Source organism: Triturus cristatus, chromosome 8 (assembly GCF_964204655.1).
Source record: "Triturus cristatus chromosome 8, aTriCri1.1, whole genome shotgun sequence".
Taxonomy (NCBI): Eukaryota; Metazoa; Chordata; class Amphibia; order Caudata; family Salamandridae; genus Triturus; species Triturus cristatus.
Window position 1 is genome coordinate 1,056,224,995 of NC_140591.1, and position 19,596 is coordinate 1,056,244,590.

General features: G+C 44.5%; 1 protein-coding gene across 2 annotated transcripts in view; it reads right to left on the minus strand.

Moving 5' to 3' along the window:
- The window catches only part of LOC146805373 (interleukin-18 receptor 1-like), a 682,858-nt gene that overhangs the window by 542,554 nt on the left and 120,708 nt on the right, over positions 1 to 19,596 (minus strand). For both annotated transcript variants that reach the window (XM_085622595.1, XM_085622594.1), the window contains exon 2: positions 960 to 1,215. In XM_085622595.1, the coding sequence (XP_085478721.1) occupies positions 960 to 1,215 (256 nt within the window). The remainder of the gene's footprint in view (positions 1 to 959; positions 1,216 to 19,596) is intronic.

Below are 19,596 nucleotides of genomic sequence, written 5' to 3' on the forward strand. Positions count from 1 at the left end.
TATAGATTTTATTTTATGAAAATGATTGCTATATATTTATTTTTTATTTTGGTTTAAGTTTATTTGATGCCATTATTATATATCTTATCTAAAATGTAAATACATTGTTTGATAATATTAAAAATTCAAAAAGAATTTATAAACTCTATTTTGTTAGATGTCATATCTTCAAAATTATTAGTTTTATTGTAAACTATATATTTTTTTAGATCTCCCCACCCTTATCCCCTAATAACCCTCCAAAAATGTATATAGTAATTATTTGTATAAATGAACAAAACTATATATACAAAGTGCAACAATTTCATAACTAAAAAATTATCTGACAAAAAAACACACATATAAAAAAAACAGTTACAGTAAAACACAGTGAACATTACATAATAATTAACACTTGCAAATGATATAACATACAACAATATTTTCTTCATTGATATTTTTTGCAACAATAATAATAACACTAAAAATTATATTTTTACCTTTGATATTTCATTTTCATTTCATAAACTTTATTCGGTTTTACAATGTAAAAACCATAAAAGTCACAATATATATACACATCCCATATAAATATACATTTAAAAAAAGTTTAAAAAGTCATGACCTTGAAGCAGGAAGATTCACATACAAAATATATCAAGGTATAGTAAACAGGTTATAATTCATCGAGAGGAGAGGATGCTAAAAACATACTTTGGAGTTGTGAGTGCCACCTCCCCCTAAAAAAAAAATTTAAATTCCAAGCATATCCTGCAAAATTAATAACTCAATTTCTTACAATTATAAACAATGAAGAAAGGTCATAGGAGAAGTATGTAGTAAAGTCAGTTGAAAAATTAGTCTCAGGTTTTGCAAAACCATTAGTGATCTATTGATAGCCAACATGTTTTATTATTGGCTTGCACTGATCACTGACATTCTGCTGTTAATACACGGTTTTAAATAGCTTGTTTACTTACCCCAAAACACAACGATATTTCCCGTTGTCATTTGCTTCAACTGGCCAGAATTGAAGTCTGTCTTTAATGGCAAGAAGTCTGCTGTTTGTTTCTTGGCTCACACGTGTCCACTCTTTACTTTCATGTTCTCTGAACCAGGTGAATACATTTCCTGAGTTCTGGGAATCCTTTGGATTTTCTTCACTAAGCAGGGGACATTTCATTTGTGCGACGTCCCCTTCGAAGGTACACGGTGATGGTACGAACTGTGTTGAGCCTTGAAGAAAAAGGAAACATTGCCAAATAAGAAAAACATCTTATTTCTTGATAAAATAAAACTGTTGAACAATCGAAATTACGATTGTGTATTCAAACATACTTAAATTCTCTTGCGAAATTACACTGAAGATACTGAAATTCATTTGCAACAACCATCCACTTCATATTCATGCCTATTCAGCTGCTTTCAATGTTACATACAGTAGCTACGCCACTGTGATCACACATCAGGGGCTGTATGACATAGTGTGCATGAAGGTATTTTTGCCCTATAGTGTATCTTAGAAATGCAAACATCAGCATTTATCAGGGCAACATCTTCTTCCTCAGTTGCAAAATCAAGAATGGTGGCATTTTCTAAAAAAAATACATTTACTCACCCTTAGCACAAACTGGCAAAAGCTCTGCAAAGCCATAATTGTTAGAAATAGTCTGGTGCTGTTGTCATCCCTTGCTCCAGCACACTAAGGGGTCGATTATGAGTCTGAAGACCAGACTCATGTTGGTGTTGTGGTGGCAGTCCAGTCAAGTTGTAATGGGCTGGTCAGACCACCCTGGGACCGCAGACACCACCAGGGAACCTCCATTCCCTAGCAGTGGCAAAAACAACAGTTGAAACTCCAAAACCGGTCCCAGGATGCTTGTTTCCAGTCCAGGGAGGAACTGGCTTGGCAGTTTGGGCTGGACTGTTCCCATGAGGCACAGGGTCAAGACTGATTTGCATACGGCTGGGTTCAAACTGGAATGGCATGATGAGCAAAAAAACAATGGATTAAGGCCCAGATCTCTGTACTGGGGGGAATGTATGACATTGTTCTGCATTCTGTCCATCTACTGTTGTTTTTGCATTCCCTAGCAGTTGTGCAGCTGTCCTGAGGCTGCACAATGCTCGGCTGTACCACAGTGGTCCCACCAATCTTATTTCCTCTCCGCCACAATTTTCATGGTGGTTCCAATGCGATGAAAACTGTGGCAGTGAGGAAACAAAGGAGGACCGACAGGGCCCTCTGGTGTATCACTCCATGTGGATGCACAGTGGGGGGCACACCAGTTCCTGCATGGCATGGGCTTTACAGTTCAAGCCGGGAAGGAACTGTTTTTGGAATTTCCATTGCGGTGCCCATTTTTAGAGGCACCCCTGTAGAAACACCAAGAAACAGCCCAGCAGACAGGAGGAAAATCATAATCTGGAGGGAGGCCTGACCACGGCTTTGGCCCAGTTGGGCGGTGGCAAGCCACTTGCTACCGCTGTGCCAAAAGTCGTAATCAGGCCCTAAGAAGGCAGTCAAACTGCAACGGCTTCCGTGCAGAAGAAGGAAGATGCGGGACTAGCGACCCATCTGCCGTCATCAGCATTGTGGGAAATCCGCACTGGCATTCCCTGCCCGAGGCTGTTTGTTGTTTTTCCCCAAGGAAGGAGGGTGTTGCACTTCAGCAGAGGCCACACCTGCAGGAAGTTACTATCCATGTCGACACCTCCAGAGGCTTCCAGCATCAGAAGACTACTGTGGCCTAGCCTATGTCGCAAGCTGCTGCACCACCTAGCGGTAGTCTACTGCAGCATACCAGTGTAAAATAATAGACGGCACTGACAAAAGGAAATTAACCACCTCTACAAAGTTCAGGCCAGCCCTGTCCCTGACCTGAATAAAGAACCTGTACTACCCCTGTCTCGTGTGCACAGGAGTAAAATCATCACCCGCAATGTATGACATGCCCACAGCATTTGTAAAGCTGCCGTGACACTCATACACATGGCTGTCACACCACCTACTAAAGATTTGGTGCACCTATCCTTTAACAGATAAAGCAGCCTCAACTCTGCAAACTTCCATAACTAAAGCTCAGCATCGCCTGCACGAGTGATGTGAGGTTTTCTGAGAATGCTGTCAACATCTTTCTCAGGTCAGGTACCTTTCACAGGCAGGCATGCGGGTGCTTCATCCACCAGCTCGTCAGCTCAATGACTCACGGGAGAAATATTAAACAGGAACAGAGGTGGGAGCACACCGCTTCACCTCCCAGCAAGGTTCGCCCCTGGCATTGTGGTAAATACAGTTTCATGTATTTGCTTGCTTCAAGAGTGTTTGATTGTTTCGCCACAGTTGGAGCAGATAGTTCTGATCTCTAGACACGTGTTTATGGTTCTTTTACCGTCATCAGTAGAAATTACAGTCTTTCAAATGCGGGTTTAGCTGAATAGGCAGCCAACATCTTTCTCAGGTCAGGTACCTTTCACAGCCAAGCGGGTGCTGCATTCCGGGGCTCGTCAGCTCAATGACTCACAAGAGTACTATTAAACAGGAACAGGGGTGGGAGCACATCGCTTCACCTTCTAGCAAGGTTCGCCCCTGGCATTGTGGTAAATGCAGTTTCAGTTACTTGCTTGCTTCAAGTGTGTTTGATTGTTTCGCCACAGTTGGCGCAGATAGTACTGGTCTCTAGACACGTGTTTCTGGTTCTTTAACCGTCATCAGTAGAGATTACAGTCTTTGAAATCTGGGGTTTGCTGAGTAGGCTGCCAACATCTTTCTCAGGTCAGGTACCTCTCTCAGGCATGCGGGTGCTTCATCCACCAGCTCGTCAGCTCAATGACTCATGGGAGAACTATTAAACAGGAACAGGGGTGGGAGCACACCGCTTCACCTCCCAGCAAGGCTCGCCCATGGCATTGTGGTAAGTGTAGTTTCGGTTACTTGCTTGTTTCAAGAGTGTTCGAGTGTGTTGCCACAGTTGGCGCAGATGGTGCTGATCTCTAGACACGTGTTTCTGGTTCTTTACCTGTCATCAGTAGAGATTACAGTCTTTCAAATGTGGGGTTTGCTGAGTAGGCTGCCAACATCTTTCTCAGGTCAGGTACCTCTCACACGCATGCGAGTGCTTCATCCACGAGCTCATCAGCTCAATGACTCATGGGAGTACTATTAAACAGGAACAGCGGTGGGAGCACATCGCTACACCTCCCAGCAATGTTCGCCCCTGGCATTGTGGTAAATGCAGTTTCGGTTACTTGCTTGCTTCAAGAGTGTTTGAGTGTTTCGCCACAGTTGGTGCAGATAGTGCTGATCTCTAAACACGTGTTTCTGGTTCTTTAGCCGTCATCAGTAGAGATTACAGTCTTTCAAACGTGGGGTTTGCTGAGTAGGCTGCCAACGTCTTTTTCAGGTCAGGTACGTCTCACAGGCATGCAGGTGCTTCACCCACGAGCTCGTCAGCTCAATGACTCACTGGAGAACTATTAAACAGGAACAGGGGTGGAAGCACACCGCATCACCTCCCAGCAAGGTTCGCCCCTGGCATTACTTGCTTGCTTCAAGAGTGTTCGAGAGTTTCACCACAGTTGGTGCAGATAGTGCTGATCTCTAGACACCTGTTTCTGGTTCTTTAACCGTCATCAGTAGACATTACAGTCTTTGAAATCTGGAGTTTGCTGAGTAGGCTGCCAACATCTTTCTCAGGTCAGGTACCTCTCACAGGCATGCAAGTGCTTCATCCACCAGCTCGTCAGCTCAATGACTCACGGGAGAACTATTAAACAGGAACAGGGGTGGGAGCACACCGCTTCACCTCCCAGCAAGGTTCGCCTCTGGTAGTGTCGTAAATGCAGTTTCGGGTACTTGCTTGCTTCAAGAGTGTTCGAGTGTTTCACCACAGTTGGCTTAGATAGTGCTGATCTCTAGACACGTGTTTCTGGTTCTTTAACCATCATCAGTAGAGATTACAGTCTTTCAAATGTGGGGTTTGCTGAGTAGGCTGCCAATATCTTTCTCAGGTCAGGTACGTCTCACAGGCATGCAGGTGCTTCACCCACGAGCTCGTCAGCTCAATGACTCACTGGAGAATTATTAAAGAGGAACAGGGGTGGAAGCACACCGCTTCACCTCCCAGCAAGGTTCGCCCCTGCCATTGTGGTAAATGCAGTTTCAGTTACTTGCTTGCTTCAAGCGTGTTCGAGTGTTTCATCACAGTTGGTGCAGATAGTGCTGATCTCTAGACACGTGGTTCTGGTTCTTTAACCGTCATCCGTAGAGATTACAGTCTTTCAAATGCGGGGTTTGCTGAGTATGCTGTCAACATCTTTCTCAGGTCAGGTACCTCTCACAGGCAAGCGTGTGCTTCATCCACAAGCTCGTCAGCTCAATGACTCACAAGAGTACTATTTAACAGGAACAAGGGTGGGAGCACACCGCTACGCCTCCCAGCAAGGTTCGCCCCGGCATTGTGGTAAATGCAGTTTCAGTTACTTGCTAGCTTCAAGAGTGTTCGAGTATTTCGCCACGGTTGGCGCAGATAGTGCTGATCTCTAGACACGTGTTTCTGGTTCTTTAACCGTCATCAGTATAGATTACAGTCTTTGAAATTTGGGGTTTGCTGAGTAGGCTTCAAACATCTTACTCAGTTCTGGTACCTCTTACAGGCATGCGGATGCTTCATCCACGAGCTCGTCAGCTCAATGACTCACAAGAGTACTATTAAACAGGAACAGGAGTGGGAGCACAGCGCTTCACCTCCCAGCAAGGTTCGCCCCTGGCATTGTGGTAAATGCAGTTTCGGTTACTTGCTTGCTTCAAGTGTGTTTGATTGTTTCGCCACAGTTGGCGCAGATAGTGCTGATCTGTAGACACGTGTTTCTGGTTTTCTAACCGTCATCAGTAGAGATTACAGTCTTTGTAATCTGGGGTTTGCTGAGTAGGCTGCCAACATCTTTCTCAGGTCAGGTACCTCTCACAGGCATGAGGGTGCTTCATCCACCAGCTCGTCAGCTCAATGACTCACAAGAGAACTATTAAAAAGGAACAGGGGTGGGAGCACACCACTTCACCTCCCAGCAAGGTTCGCCCCTGGCATTGTGGTGAATGCAATTTCGGTTTCTTACTTGCTTCAAGAGTGTGTAAGTGTTTCGCCACAGTTAGCGCAGATAGTGCTGATCTCTAGACACATGTTTCTGGTTCTTTAACCGTCATCAGTAGAGATTACAGTCTTTCAAATTTGGGGTTTGCTGAGTAGGCTGCCAACATCTTTCTCAGGTCTGGTACCTCTCACAGGCATGCAGGTGCTTTATTCATGAGCTCGTCAGCTCAATGACTCCCGGGCGTACTATTAAACAGGAACAGGGATGGGAGCACACCGGTTCACCTCGCAGCAAGGTTCGCCCCTGACATTGTGGTAAATGCAGTTTCGGTTACTTGCTTGCTTCAAGAGTGTTCGAGTGTTTCGTCACAGTTGGCACAGATAGTGCTGATCTCTAGACACGTGTTCCGGTTCTTTAACCGTCATCAGTAGTGATTACAGTCTTTGAAATTTGCGGTTTGCTGAGTAGGCTTCCAACATCTTTCTCAGGTCTGGTACCTCTCACAGGCATGCGGGTGCTTCATCCACAAGCTCGTCAGCTCAATGACTCACGGGAGAACTATTAAACTGGAACAGGGGTGGGAGCACACCGCCTCACCTCTCAGCAAGGCTCACCCCTGGCATTGTGGTAAATGCAGTTTCGGTTACTTGTTTGTTTCAAGAATGTTCAAGTGTTTCGCCACAGTTGGCGCAGATAGTGCTGATCTCTAGACACGTGTTTCTGGTTCTTTACCCGTCATCAGTAGAGATTACAGTCTTTCAAATATGGGGTTTGCTGAGTAGGCTGCCAACATCTTTCTCAGGTGAGGTACCTCTCACAGAAATGCGGGTGCTTCATCCACGAGCTCATCAGCTCAATGACTCATGGGAGTACTATTAAACAGGAACAGGGGTAGGAGCACACCACTACACCTCCCAGCAATGTTCGCCCCTGGCATTGTGGTAAATGCAGTTTCGGTTACTTGCTTGCTTCAAGAGTGTTAGAGTGTTTCGCCACAGTTGGTGCAGATAGTGCTGATCTCTAGACACGTGTTTCTGGTTCTTTAACCGTCATCAGTAGACATTACAGTCTTTGAAATCTGGAGTTTGCTGAGTAGGCTGCCAACATCTTTCTCAGGTCAGGTACCTCTCACAGGCATGCAGGTGCTTCATCCACCAGCTCGTCAGCTCAATGACTCACGGGAGAACTATTAAACAGGAACAGGGGTGGGAGCACACCGCTTCACCTCCCAGCAAGGTTCGCCTCTGGTAGTGTCGTAAATGCAGTTTCGGGTACTTGCTTGCTTCAAGAGTGTTCGAGTGTTTCACCACAGTTGGCTTAGATAGTGCTGATCTCTAGACATGTGTTTCTGGTTCTTTAACCGTCATCAGTAGAGATTACAGTCTTTCAAATGTGGGGTTTGCTGAGTAGGCTGCCAATATCTTTCTCAGGTCAGGTACGTCTCACAGGCATGCAGGTGCTTCACCCACGAGCTCGTCAGCTCAATGACTCACTGGAGAACTATTAAACAGGAACAGGGGTGGAAGCACACCGCTTCACCTCCCAGCAAGGTTCGCCCCTGCCATTGTGGTAAATGCAGTTTCAGTTACTTGCTTTCTTCAAGAGTGTTCGAGTGTTTCATCACAGTTGGTGCAGATAGTGCTGATCTCTAGACACGTGGTTCTGGTTCTTTAACCGTCATCAGTAGAGATTACAGTCTTTCAAATGCGGGGTTTGCTGAGTATGCTGTCAACATCTTTCTCAGGTCAGGTACCTCTCACAGGCAAGCGTGTGCTTCATCCACAAGCTCGTCAGCTCAATGACTCACAAGAGTACTATTTAACAGGAACAAGGGTGGGAGCACACCGCTACGCCTCCCAGCAAGGTTCGCCCCTGGCATTTTGGTAAATGCAGTTTCAGTTACTTGCTAGCTTCAAGAGTGTTCGAGTGTTTCATCACAGTTGGTGCAGATAGTGCTGATCTCTAGACACGTGGTTCTGGTTCTTTAACCGTCATCAGTAGAGATTACAGTCTTTCAAATGCGGGGTTTGCTGAGTAGGCTTCAAACATCTTACTCAGTTCTGGTACCTCTTACAGGCATGCGGATGCTTCATCCACGAGCTCGTCAGCTCAATGACTCACAAGAGTACTATTTAACAGGAACAAGGATGGGAGCACACCGCTTCACCTCCCAGCAAGGTTCGCCCCTGGCATTGTGGTAAATGCAGTTTCGGTTACTTGCTTGCTTCAAGTGTGTTTGATTGTTTTGCCACAGTTGGCGCAGATAGTGCTGATCTGTAGACACGTGTTTCTGGTTTTCTAACCGTCATCAGTAGAGATTACAGTCTTTGTAATCTGGGGTTTGCTGAGTAGGCTGCCAACATCTTTCTAAGGTCAGGTACCTCTCACAGGCATGAGGGTGCTTCATCCACCAGCTCGTCAGCTCAATGACTCACGGGAGAACTATTAAACAGGAACAGGGGTGGGAGCACACCGCTTCACCTCCCAGCAAGGTTCGCCTCTGGTAGTGTCGTAAATGCAGTTTCGGGTACTTGCTTGCTTCAAGAGTGTTCGAGTGTTTCACCACAGTTGGCTTAGATAGTGCTGATCTCTAGACATGTGTTTCTGGTTCTTTAACCGTCATCAGTAGAGATTACAGTCTTTCAAATGTGGGGTTTGCTGAGTAGGCTGCCAATATCTTTCTCAGGTCAGGTACGTCTCACAGGCATGCAGGTGCTTCACCCACGAGCTCGTCAGCTCAATGACTCACTGGAGAACTATTAAACAGGAACAGGGGTGGAAGCACACCGCTTCACCTCCCAGCAAGGTTCGCCCCTGCCATTGTGGTAAATGCAGTTTCAGTTACTTGCTTTCTTCAAGAGTGTTCGAGTGTTTCATCACAGTTGGTGCAGATAGTGCTGATCTCTAGACACGTGGTTCTGGTTCTTTAACCGTCATCAGTAGAGATTACAGTCTTTCAAATGCGGGGTTTGCTGAGTAGGCTTCAAACATCTTACTCAGTTCTGGTACCTCTTACAGGCATGCGGATGCTTCATCCACGAGCTCGTCAGCTCAATGACTCACAAGAGTACTATTAAACAGGAACAGGGGTGGGAGTACACCGCTTCACCTCCCAGCAAGGTTCGCCCCTGGCATTGTGGTAAATGCAGTTTCGGTTACTTGCTTGCTTCAAGTGTGTTTGATTGTTTCGCCACAGTTGGCGCAGATAGTGCTGATCTGTAGACACGTGTTTCTGGTTTTCTAACCGTCATCAGTAGAGATTACAGTCTTTGTAATCTGGGGTTTGCTGTGTAGGCTGCCAACATCTTTCTCAGGTCAGGTACCTCTCACAGGCATGAGGGTGCTTCATCCACTAGCTCGTCAGCTCAATGACTCACAAGAGAACTATTAAACAGGAACAGGGGTGGGAGCACACCGCTTCACCTCCCAGCAAGGTTCGCCCCTGGCATTGTGGTAAATGCAATTTCGGTTTCTTGCTTGCTTCAAGAGTGTGTAAGTGTTTCGCCACAGTTAGCGCAGATAGTGCTGATCTCTAGACACGTGTTTCTGGTTCTTTAACCGTCATCAGTAGAGATTACAGTCTTTCAAATTTGCGGTTTGCTGAGTAGGCTTCCAACATCTTTCTCAGGTCTGGTACCTCTCACAGGCATGCGGGTGCTTCATCCACAAGCTCGTCAGCTCAATGACTCACGGGAGAACTATTAAACTGGAACAGGGGTGGGAGCACACCGCCTCACCTCTCAGCAAGGCTCACCCCTGGCATTGTGGTAAATGCAGTTTCGGTTACTTGTTTGTTTCAAGAATGTTCAAGTGTTTCGCCACAGTTGGCGCAGATAGTGCTGATCTCTAGACACGTGTTTCTGGTTCTTTACCCGTCATCAGTAGAGATTACAGTCTTTCAAATATGGGGTTTGCTGAGTAGGCTGCCAACATCTTTCTCAGGTGAGGTACCTCTCACAGAAATGCGGGTGCTTCATCCACGAGCTCATCAGCTCAATGACTCATGGGAGTACTATTAAACAGGAACAGGGGTAGGAGCACACCACTACACCTCCCAGCAATGTTCGCCCCTGGCATTGTGGTAAATGCAGTTTCGGTTACTTGCTTGCTTCAAGAGTGTTAGAGTGTTTCGCCACAGTTGGTGCAGATAGTGCTGATCTCTAGACACGTGTTTCTGGTTCTTTAACCGTCATCAGTAGACATTACAGTCTTTGAAATCTGGAGTTTGCTGAGTAGGCTGCCAACATCTTTCTCAGGTCAGGTACCTCTCACAGGCATGCAGGTGCTTCATCCACCAGCTCGTCAGCTCAATGACTCACGGGAGAACTATTAAACAGGAACAGGGGTGGGAGCACACCGCTTCACCTCCCAGCAAGGTTCGCCTCTGGTAGTGTCGTAAATGCAGTTTCGGGTACTTGCTTGCTTCAAGAGTGTTCGAGTGTTTCACCACAGTTGGCTTAGATAGTGCTGATCTCTAGACATGTGTTTCTGGTTCTTTAACCGTCATCAGTAGAGATTACAGTCTTTCAAATGTGGGGTTTGCTGAGTAGGCTGCCAATATCTTTCTCAGGTCAGGTACGTCTCACAGGCATGCAGGTGCTTCACCCACGAGCTCGTCAGCTCAATGACTCACTGGAGAACTATTAAACAGGAACAGGGGTGGAAGCACACCGCTTCACCTCCCAGCAAGGTTCGCCCCTGCCATTGTGGTAAATGCAGTTTCAGTTACTTGCTTTCTTCAAGAGTGTTCGAGTGTTTCATCACAGTTGGTGCAGATAGTGCTGATCTCTAGACACGTGGTTCTGGTTCTTTAACCGTCATCAGTAGAGATTACAGTCTTTCAAATGCGGGGTTTGCTGAGTATGCTGTCAACATCTTTCTCAGGTCAGGTACCTCTCACAGGCAAGCGTGTGCTTCATCCACAAGCTCGTCAGCTCAATGACTCACAAGAGTACTATTTAACAGGAACAAGGGTGGGAGCACACCGCTACGCCTCCCAGCAAGGTTCGCCCCTGGCATTTTGGTAAATGCAGTTTCAGTTACTTGCTAGCTTCAAGAGTGTTCGAGTATTTCGCCACGGTTGGCGCAGATAGTGCTGATCTCTAGACACGTGTTTCTGGTTCTTTAACCGTCATCAGTATAGATTACAGTCTTTGAAATTTGGGGTTTGCTGAGTAGGCTTCAAACATCTTACTCAGTTCTGGTACCTCTTACAGGCATGCGGATGCTTCATCCACGAGCTCGTCAGCTCAATGACTCACAAGAGTACTATTTAACAGGAACAAGGATGGGAGCACACCGCTTCACCTCCCAGCAAGGTTCGCCCCTGGCATTGTGGTAAATGCAGTTTCGGTTACTTGCTTGCTTCAAGTGTGTTTGATTGTTTTGCCACAGTTGGCGCAGATAGTGCTGATCTGTAGACACGTGTTTCTGGTTTTCTAACCGTCATCAGTAGAGATTACAGTCTTTGTAATCTGGGGTTTGCTGAGTAGGCTGCCAACATCTTTCTAAGGTCAGGTACCTCTCACAGGCATGAGGGTGCTTCATCCACCAGCTCGTCAGCTCAATGACTCACGGGAGAACTATTAAACAGGAACAGGGGTGGGAGCACACCGCTTCACCTCCCAGCAAGGTTCGCCTCTGGTAGTGTCGTAAATGCAGTTTCGGGTACTTGCTTGCTTCAAGAGTGTTCGAGTGTTTCACCACAGTTGGCTTAGATAGTGCTGATCTCTAGACACGTGTTTCTGGTTCTTTAACCATCATCAGTAGAGATTACAGTCTTTCAAATGTGGGGTTTGCTGAGTAGGCTGCCAATATCTTTCTCAGGTCAGGTACGTCTCACAGGCATGCAGGTGCTTCACCCACGAGCTCGTCAGCTCAATGACTCACTGGAGAACTATTAAACAGGAACAGGGGTGGAAGCACACCGCTTCACCTCCCAGCAAGGTTCGCCCCTGCCATTGTGGTAAATGCAGTTTCAGTTACTTGCTTTCTTCAAGAGTGTTCGAGTGTTTCATCACAGTTGGTGCAGATAGTGCTGATCTCTAGACACGTGGTTCTGGTTCTTTAACCGTCATCAGTAGAGATTACAGTCTTTCAAATGCGGGGTTTGCTGAGTAGGCTTCAAACATCTTACTCAGTTCTGGTACCTCTTACAGGCATGCGGATGCTTCATCCACGAGCTCGTCAGCTCAATGACTCACAAGAGTACTATTAAACAGGAACAGGGGTGGGAGTACACCGCTTCACCTCCCAGCAAGGTTCGCCCCTGGCATTGTGGTAAATGCAGTTTCGGTTACTTGCTTGCTTCAAGTGTGTTTGATTGTTTCGCCACAGTTGGCGCAGATAGTGCTGATCTGTAGACACGTGTTTCTGGTTTTCTAACCGTCATCAGTAGAGATTACAGTCTTTGTAATCTGGGGTTTGCTGTGTAGGCTGCCAACATCTTTCTCAGGTCAGGTACCTCTCACAGGCATGAGGGTGCTTCATCCACTAGCTCGTCAGCTCAATGACTCACAAGAGAACTATTAAACAGGAACAGGGGTGGGAGCACACCGCTTCACCTCCCAGCAAGGTTCGCCCCTGGCATTGTGGTAAATGCAATTTCGGTTTCTTGCTTGCTTCAAGAGTGTGAAAGTGTTTCGCCACAGTTAGCGCAGATAGTGCTGATCTCTAGACACGTGTTTCTGGTTCTTTAACCGTCATCAGTAGAGATTACAGTCTTTCAAATTTGGGGTTTGCTGAGTAGGCTGCCAACATCTTTCTCAGGTCTGGTACCTCTCACAGGAATGCAGGTGCTTTATTCATGAGCTCGTCAGCTCAATGACTCCCGGGCGTACTATTAAACAGGAACAGGGGTGGGAGCACACCGGTTCACCTCCCAGCAAGGTTCGCCCCTGACATTGTGGTAAATAGAGTTTCGGTTACTTGCTTTCTTCAAGAGTGTTCGAGTGTTTCGCCACAGTTGGCACAGATAGTGCTGATCTCTAGACACGTGGTTCTGGTTCTTTAACCGTCATCAGTAGAGATTACAGTCTTTCAAATGCGGGGTTTTCTGAGTATGCTGTCAACATCTTTCTCAGGTCAGGTACCTCTCACAGGCAAGCGTGTGCTTCATCCACAAGCTCGTCAGCTCAATGACTCACAAGAGTACTATTTAACAGGAACAAGGGTGGGAGCACACCGCTACGCCTCCCAGCAAGGTTCGCCCCTGGCATTGTGGTAAATGCAGTTTCAGTTACTTGCTAGCTTCAAGAGTGTTCGAGTATTTCGCCACGGTTGGCGCAGATAGTGCTGATCTCTAGACACGTGTTTCTGGTTCTTTAACCGTCATCAGTATAGATTACAGTCTTTGAAATTTGGGGTTTGCTGAGTAGGCTTCAAACATCTTACTCAGTTCTGGTACCTCTTACAGGCATGCGGATGCTTCATCCACGAGCTCGTCAGCTCAATGACTCACAAGAGTACTATTAAACAGGAACAGGGGTGGGAGCACACCGCTTCACCTCCCAGCAAGGTTCGCCCCTGGCATTGTGGTAAATGCAGTTTCGGTTACTTGCTTGCTTCAAGTGTGTTTGATTGTTTCGCCACAGTTGGCGCAGATAGTGCTGATCTGTAGACACGTGTTTCTGGTTTTCTAACCGTCATCAGTAGAGATTACAGTCTTTGTAATCTGGGGTTTGCTGAGTAGGCTGCCAACATCTTTCTCAGGTCAGGTACCTCTCACAGGCATGAGGGTGCTTCATCCACCAGCTCGTCAGCTCAATGACTCACAAGAGAACTATTAAACAGGAACAGGGGTGGGAGCACACCGCTTCACCTCCCAGCAAGGTTCGCCCCTGGCATTGTGGTAAATGCAATTTCGGTTTCTTGCTTGCTTCAAGAGTGTGTAAGTGTTTCGCCACAGTTAGCGCAGATAGTGCTGATCTCTAGACACGTGTTTCTGGTTCTTTAACCGTCATCAGTAGAGATTACAGTCTTTCAAATTTGGGGTTTGCTGAGTAGGCTGCCAACATCTTTCTCAGGTCTGGTACCTCTCACAGGAATGCAGGTGCTTTATTCATGAGCTCGTCAGCTCAATGACTCCCGGGCGTACTATTAAACAGGAACAGGGGTGGGAGCACACCGGTTCACCTCCCAGCAAGGTTCGCCCCTGACATTGTGGTAAATAGAGTTTCGGTTACTTGCTTTCTTCAAGAGTGTTCGAGTGTTTCGCCACAGTTGGCACAGATAGTGCTGATCTCTAGACACGTGTTTCTGGTTCTTTAACCGTCATCAGTAGAGATTACAGTCTTTCAAATGCGGGGTTTGCTGAGTATGCTGTCAACATCTTTCTCAGGTCAGGTACCTCTCACAGGCAAGCGTGTGCTTCATCCACAAGCTCGTCAGCTCAATCACTCACAAGAGTACTATTTAACAGGAACAAGGGTGGGAGCACACCGCTACGCCCCCCAGCAAGGTTCGCCCCTGGCATTGTGGTAAATGCAGTTTCAGTTACTTGCTAGCTTCAAGAGTGTTCGAGTATTTTGCCACGGTTGGCCCAGATAGTGCTGATCTCTAGACATGTGTTTCTGGTTCTTTAACCGTCATCAGTATAGATTACAGTAGTTGAAATTTGGGGTTTGCTGAGTAGGCTTCAAACATCTTACTCAGTTCTGGTACCTCTTACAGGCATGCGGATGCTTCATCCACGAGCTCGTCAGCTCAATGACTCACAAGAGTACTATTAAACAGGAACAGGGGTGGGAGCACACCGCTTCACCTCCCAGCAAGGTTCGCCCCTGGCATTGTGGTAAATGCATTTTCGGTTACTTGCTTGTTTCAAGAGTGTTCGAGTGTTTCGTCACAGTTGGCACAGATAGTGCTGATCTCTAGACACGTGGTTCTGGGTCTTTAACCGTCATCAGTAGATATTACAGTCTTTCAAATGTAGGGTTTGCTGAGTAGGCTGCCAAAATCTTTCTCAGGTCAGGTACCTCTCACAGGCATGCGGGTGCTTCATCCACGAGCTCGAAAAAGAAGAACAATATCTCAACTGGTATAAATCTGAAGTACAAATAGACATGTATGTATAAAACATTACGTGCAAAGAAAACGGGAGACTCTGAATTGTTTTTTAGAATGTGCACATTGCATCATATAATTGTGGATGAAGATTCAAAAAACAAGAAAATACAGTTGTAGCAGCACTGTAGGCAAATTAAATGCGAGAACAACCCGCATTGGACTTGGTGCTTGGAATACGTAAGTGACAGAAATAGCGACGCAAGTGACAATTGTGAAGTCAGCGACAATGGCGCAAGGTGCAATTATGAATAGTTATATACGGTGCTTCATCTACGAGCTCATCAGCTCAATGACTCATGGAAGTACTATTAAACAGGAACAGGGGTGGGAGCACACTGCTACAACTCCCAGCAAGGTTCGCCCCTGGCATTGTGGTAAATGCAGTTTCAGTTACTTGCTTGCTTCAAGAGTGTTCGAGTATTTCGTCACAGTTGGCACAGATAGTGCTGATCTCTAGACACGTGGTTCTGGGTCTTTAACCGTCATCAGTAGATATTACAGTCTTTCAAATGTGGGGTTTGCTGAGAATGCTGTCAACATCTTTCTCAGGTCAGGTACCTCTCACAGGCATGCGGGTTCCTCATCCACCAGCTTGTCAGCTCAATGACTCACGGGAGTACTATTAAGCGGGAACAGGAGTGGGAGCACACCGCTTCACCTCCCAGCAAGGTTCGCCCCTGGCATTGTGGTAAATGCAGTTTCGGTTACTTGCTTGCTTCAAGAATGTTCAAGTATTTCACCACAGTTGGCGCAGATAGTGCAGATCTCTAGACACGTGTTTCTGGTTCTTTAACCTTCATCAGTAGAGATTACAGTCTTTGAAATTTGGGGTTTGCTGAGTAGGCTGCCAACATCTTTCTCAGGTCAGGTTCCTCTCACAGGCATGTGGGTGCTTCATCCACGAGCTCGTCAGCTCAATGACTCACAGAAGTACTGTTAAACAGGGGTGGGAGGCACTGATATCCTATGGAAGGAAATTCAAGTTACTGGTAAGTGCGGTTAGAATTACTTTTCAAGATCAGTACTGGGCTGAAAGATGCAGCACTGAGGTCTGTCCTGATAACATGTTAGTAAATCCGAATTCGTAGTTTGGCTGATTTTAGAGGAATATTTGTAAGTTCCAAAACTCCACACTTAGAAGAATTTCCAAGTGAAACCAGTCAATGTTAGCCTATGGAAGGAAATTCAAATTACTGGTAAGTACGCTTAGAATTACTTTTTAGGAACAGTACTGGGCTTAAACATGCAGCACTGAGGTCTCTCCTGATAACAGGTGAGTAAATTGGAATTCGTAGTTCGGTTGATTTTAGAGGAATATTTGTACGTTCCAAAAATCGACACTTAGAAACTTTTCTGCTGAAAACCACACAATGGATTTCTATGGAAGGAAATACAAGTTACTGGTAAGTACGCTTAGAATTACTTTTCAGGATCAGCACTGGGCTCAAACATGCAGCACTGAGGTCTCTCCAGATAACAGGTGGGTAAATCGGAATTCGTAGTTCGGCTGATTTTACTTCGGTTCAGTATATATAGAGCCACTTTCCTACATCATCCCCTCCCTTCACCACTTTGTAAACGCGCCCTGTGGCGCATTTTAAGTTGGGAGATTAAGTCCTCTTGAATCCTGAGGGTCCCTAGGGTCAAACTAGCCCACTAGGTACCTCCAGTAAGCTGCACAGATCTGCGTTGCAGAGAGTTGTAAAAAGGGGCGTGGCCTTTGAACACCACTCTGCAACGCTGCTCCCTGGTGCATACTGGAGGTACCTGGTGGGCTAGTTGGCCCCCAGGGACCCTCAAGGTTGAAGGGGAATTAATTCCTCAACTTAAAACGTGCCACAGGGCGCGTTTGCACAATGGTGAAGGAAGGGGGCGGGGCATGAGTTGACATGTCTGCTACTTTCTACTACTCACTCTCTGCTACTCACTCTCTACTACTCACTCTCTACTACTCTCTACTACCCACTCTCTACTACTCTCTCTCTACTACTCTCTATTATTCACTCTCTACTTTTCTCTACTACTCACTCTACTACTCTCTACTACTCTCTACCACTCACTCTCTACTACTCATTCTCTACTACTCTCTACTATTCTCTCTCTACTACTCACTCTCTACTACTTTCTACTATTCATTCTCCACTACCTTTTAAAGGTAATATGTACATTAGCACATGACCGTTTTACGTATGCAGATAACGATTTAAAATCACACCGCTGTGCGAGATACAATGTTTGTGTGCGGAAATCTCTCAAGCCTAGAAGAGGTGAACTTGTGAGGCGCATCGTGCCCATACGAGGATCTTTAACCACTAGGTTAGTAAAATAGGAATTGCTATCCATCAATATAGCACTAATTTTTCATTTAATTATGCTTGCTTTCAACGTCTTGGCACCTTGAGACGTATTTATCGGTAAAAAATAATTATGACCGAGTCTCGTAGAGATAAAGGTTCTAAAGTCTCTCTGCACAAACGATGTTTGCAACTATGCTTCTTTAACATACGGTGATACTCTAAGATATGTATAGATGGAAGAAATAATTTAAATAAATTCACCAGTAACAAAAGCTCTTAACTATATAGGTTATATTCTAGAAATTCGCTCATGGAATTGCTCACCTGAACTGACAGTTTATGTAATTCGTCCTTAAATTAATCGCAACCTATAACTTTGAAATTTACATGTTGCCTTTTTATTTGATAACTTATAGACCAATCGTGGAAAAGAATAAAACATTGGATCTCTTTGATAATCAACGAAAAGAAAAAGATGAGTTTATATCATATTCATCAATATCACAGTTAGGTAGGTAATATCACGCCCTCCTTTTTATTTTTGAACTTTATAGGTAATAATTTTAAAAGAAATCTTTGATAGTGATTAACAAAATACATTATATGTATATCGTTTTAGATAACATTGGGTCCTTTCTGCTGCCTCTCCATTTGGTTTTTATATACTTAAACCGCATACGACTAGGATGATTGGCAACTAATTACGCCGTCATAAGGTATACACCAAAGAGGTTCCAATTGATTATAAGAGTTATATATATAAAAAATATTTATCAATTTTTTCGTTTTCTTTTTTATCTCTTAAATCCTTTCTTAGTTATCATATATATTTCTACCAATAGAAGTCTTCTGAAAAAACATGAGAATTTACTCTTCAGTCATCAGTAAGTTTTTGTATCTGTTAGCTTTAATTTTCTAGGCCCCTTGTTTTCATCACTCTCTCTGATTAGGGTTTGAGGGTGTATCTGTTTTTCACCAATTTCATTTTAAAGAAAACTTTATATCCGGGGATTTTCTTCTTTTCTCTCTCTCTTTTCTCCTTTTCTTCCTTTCTTCCTCTCACTTTTTTCCTCTTTTTTTTCTTCTTTTTTCCTTTTTTCTTTCTTCATGACGTATAGACTGTTACCATTAATAATTACATAAAGAGTTGATTACATACCTTTTCTATGGTATAGGCTTACCGTAGAGGCCTTTCTTATATATATTTCTCTGATTTTTTTCTCTCTATTATCTTTATATCTTAATAGAATACTATGGTTTTCTGGAAGAGCTGACTCTAACTTAAAATATGTCAATGTAAATCAAGTATTGTAAACATAAACCCAGTGTACCTCTCAATTTAAAAAAAAAATATTTGTGTGGCTTTCCTGACGAAGGCGCCAGTGCGCCGAAACGCGCGTCGAAGACAATCTACTGCCGCATTATATTTTAATGTACTGTTTGATTTTTTGTCGTGTTATTGTTTCAGTAATTTAATTTTTGTGGTTATTATACACAAATTTCATGGTGTATTAATGTAATAATAGCAACAAAAATAACCAGAGAAAATTGGATTTATTTTTACGTTTTGGAAAAATGTGTTCCTCTTTTTAACCTGTGATTGTTTCATGGCCAAAAAAAACATTTTTATATAACAAATTATAATTTCTTTATAATAATGAAAAAAAGTTTATTTATAATCATCTATTGTGGTACACTGTGCTTTTTTAGACAAGTTTTGGTTCTGTCTCTTGAAATAGACATTTATTGTGATAATTATCCTACAACAATTGCCTTGGAAGTTATTACCCACTATTCTATACACCTATAAAAAACAATCCAGATCTGCCCGAAATTTTTAATGACAAATATATCCATAAATGGCATAATAAAGGAGTTACCCATTTAGGCTGCTTCTTCTCCTCTACTGGGGTATCTTCTTTTGAAGAATTAAAAAACAAATTTGGTAAGATTGGCGGGATTTTTTTAAATACTTGCAAATTAGAGACTTTTTGTTACAGAAAATAAGACAGACGGTGGGGATGGTTAAGTATAAAACCAAACTAGTAGACACATTGCTATCTGATACAAATAACACGATTGGGGGCATCTATTCTTACGTTAACGCTTTGTTTCCTGATGATATGGAGAAAATTGCACAGAAATGGTTAGAGAAGGCTGATAT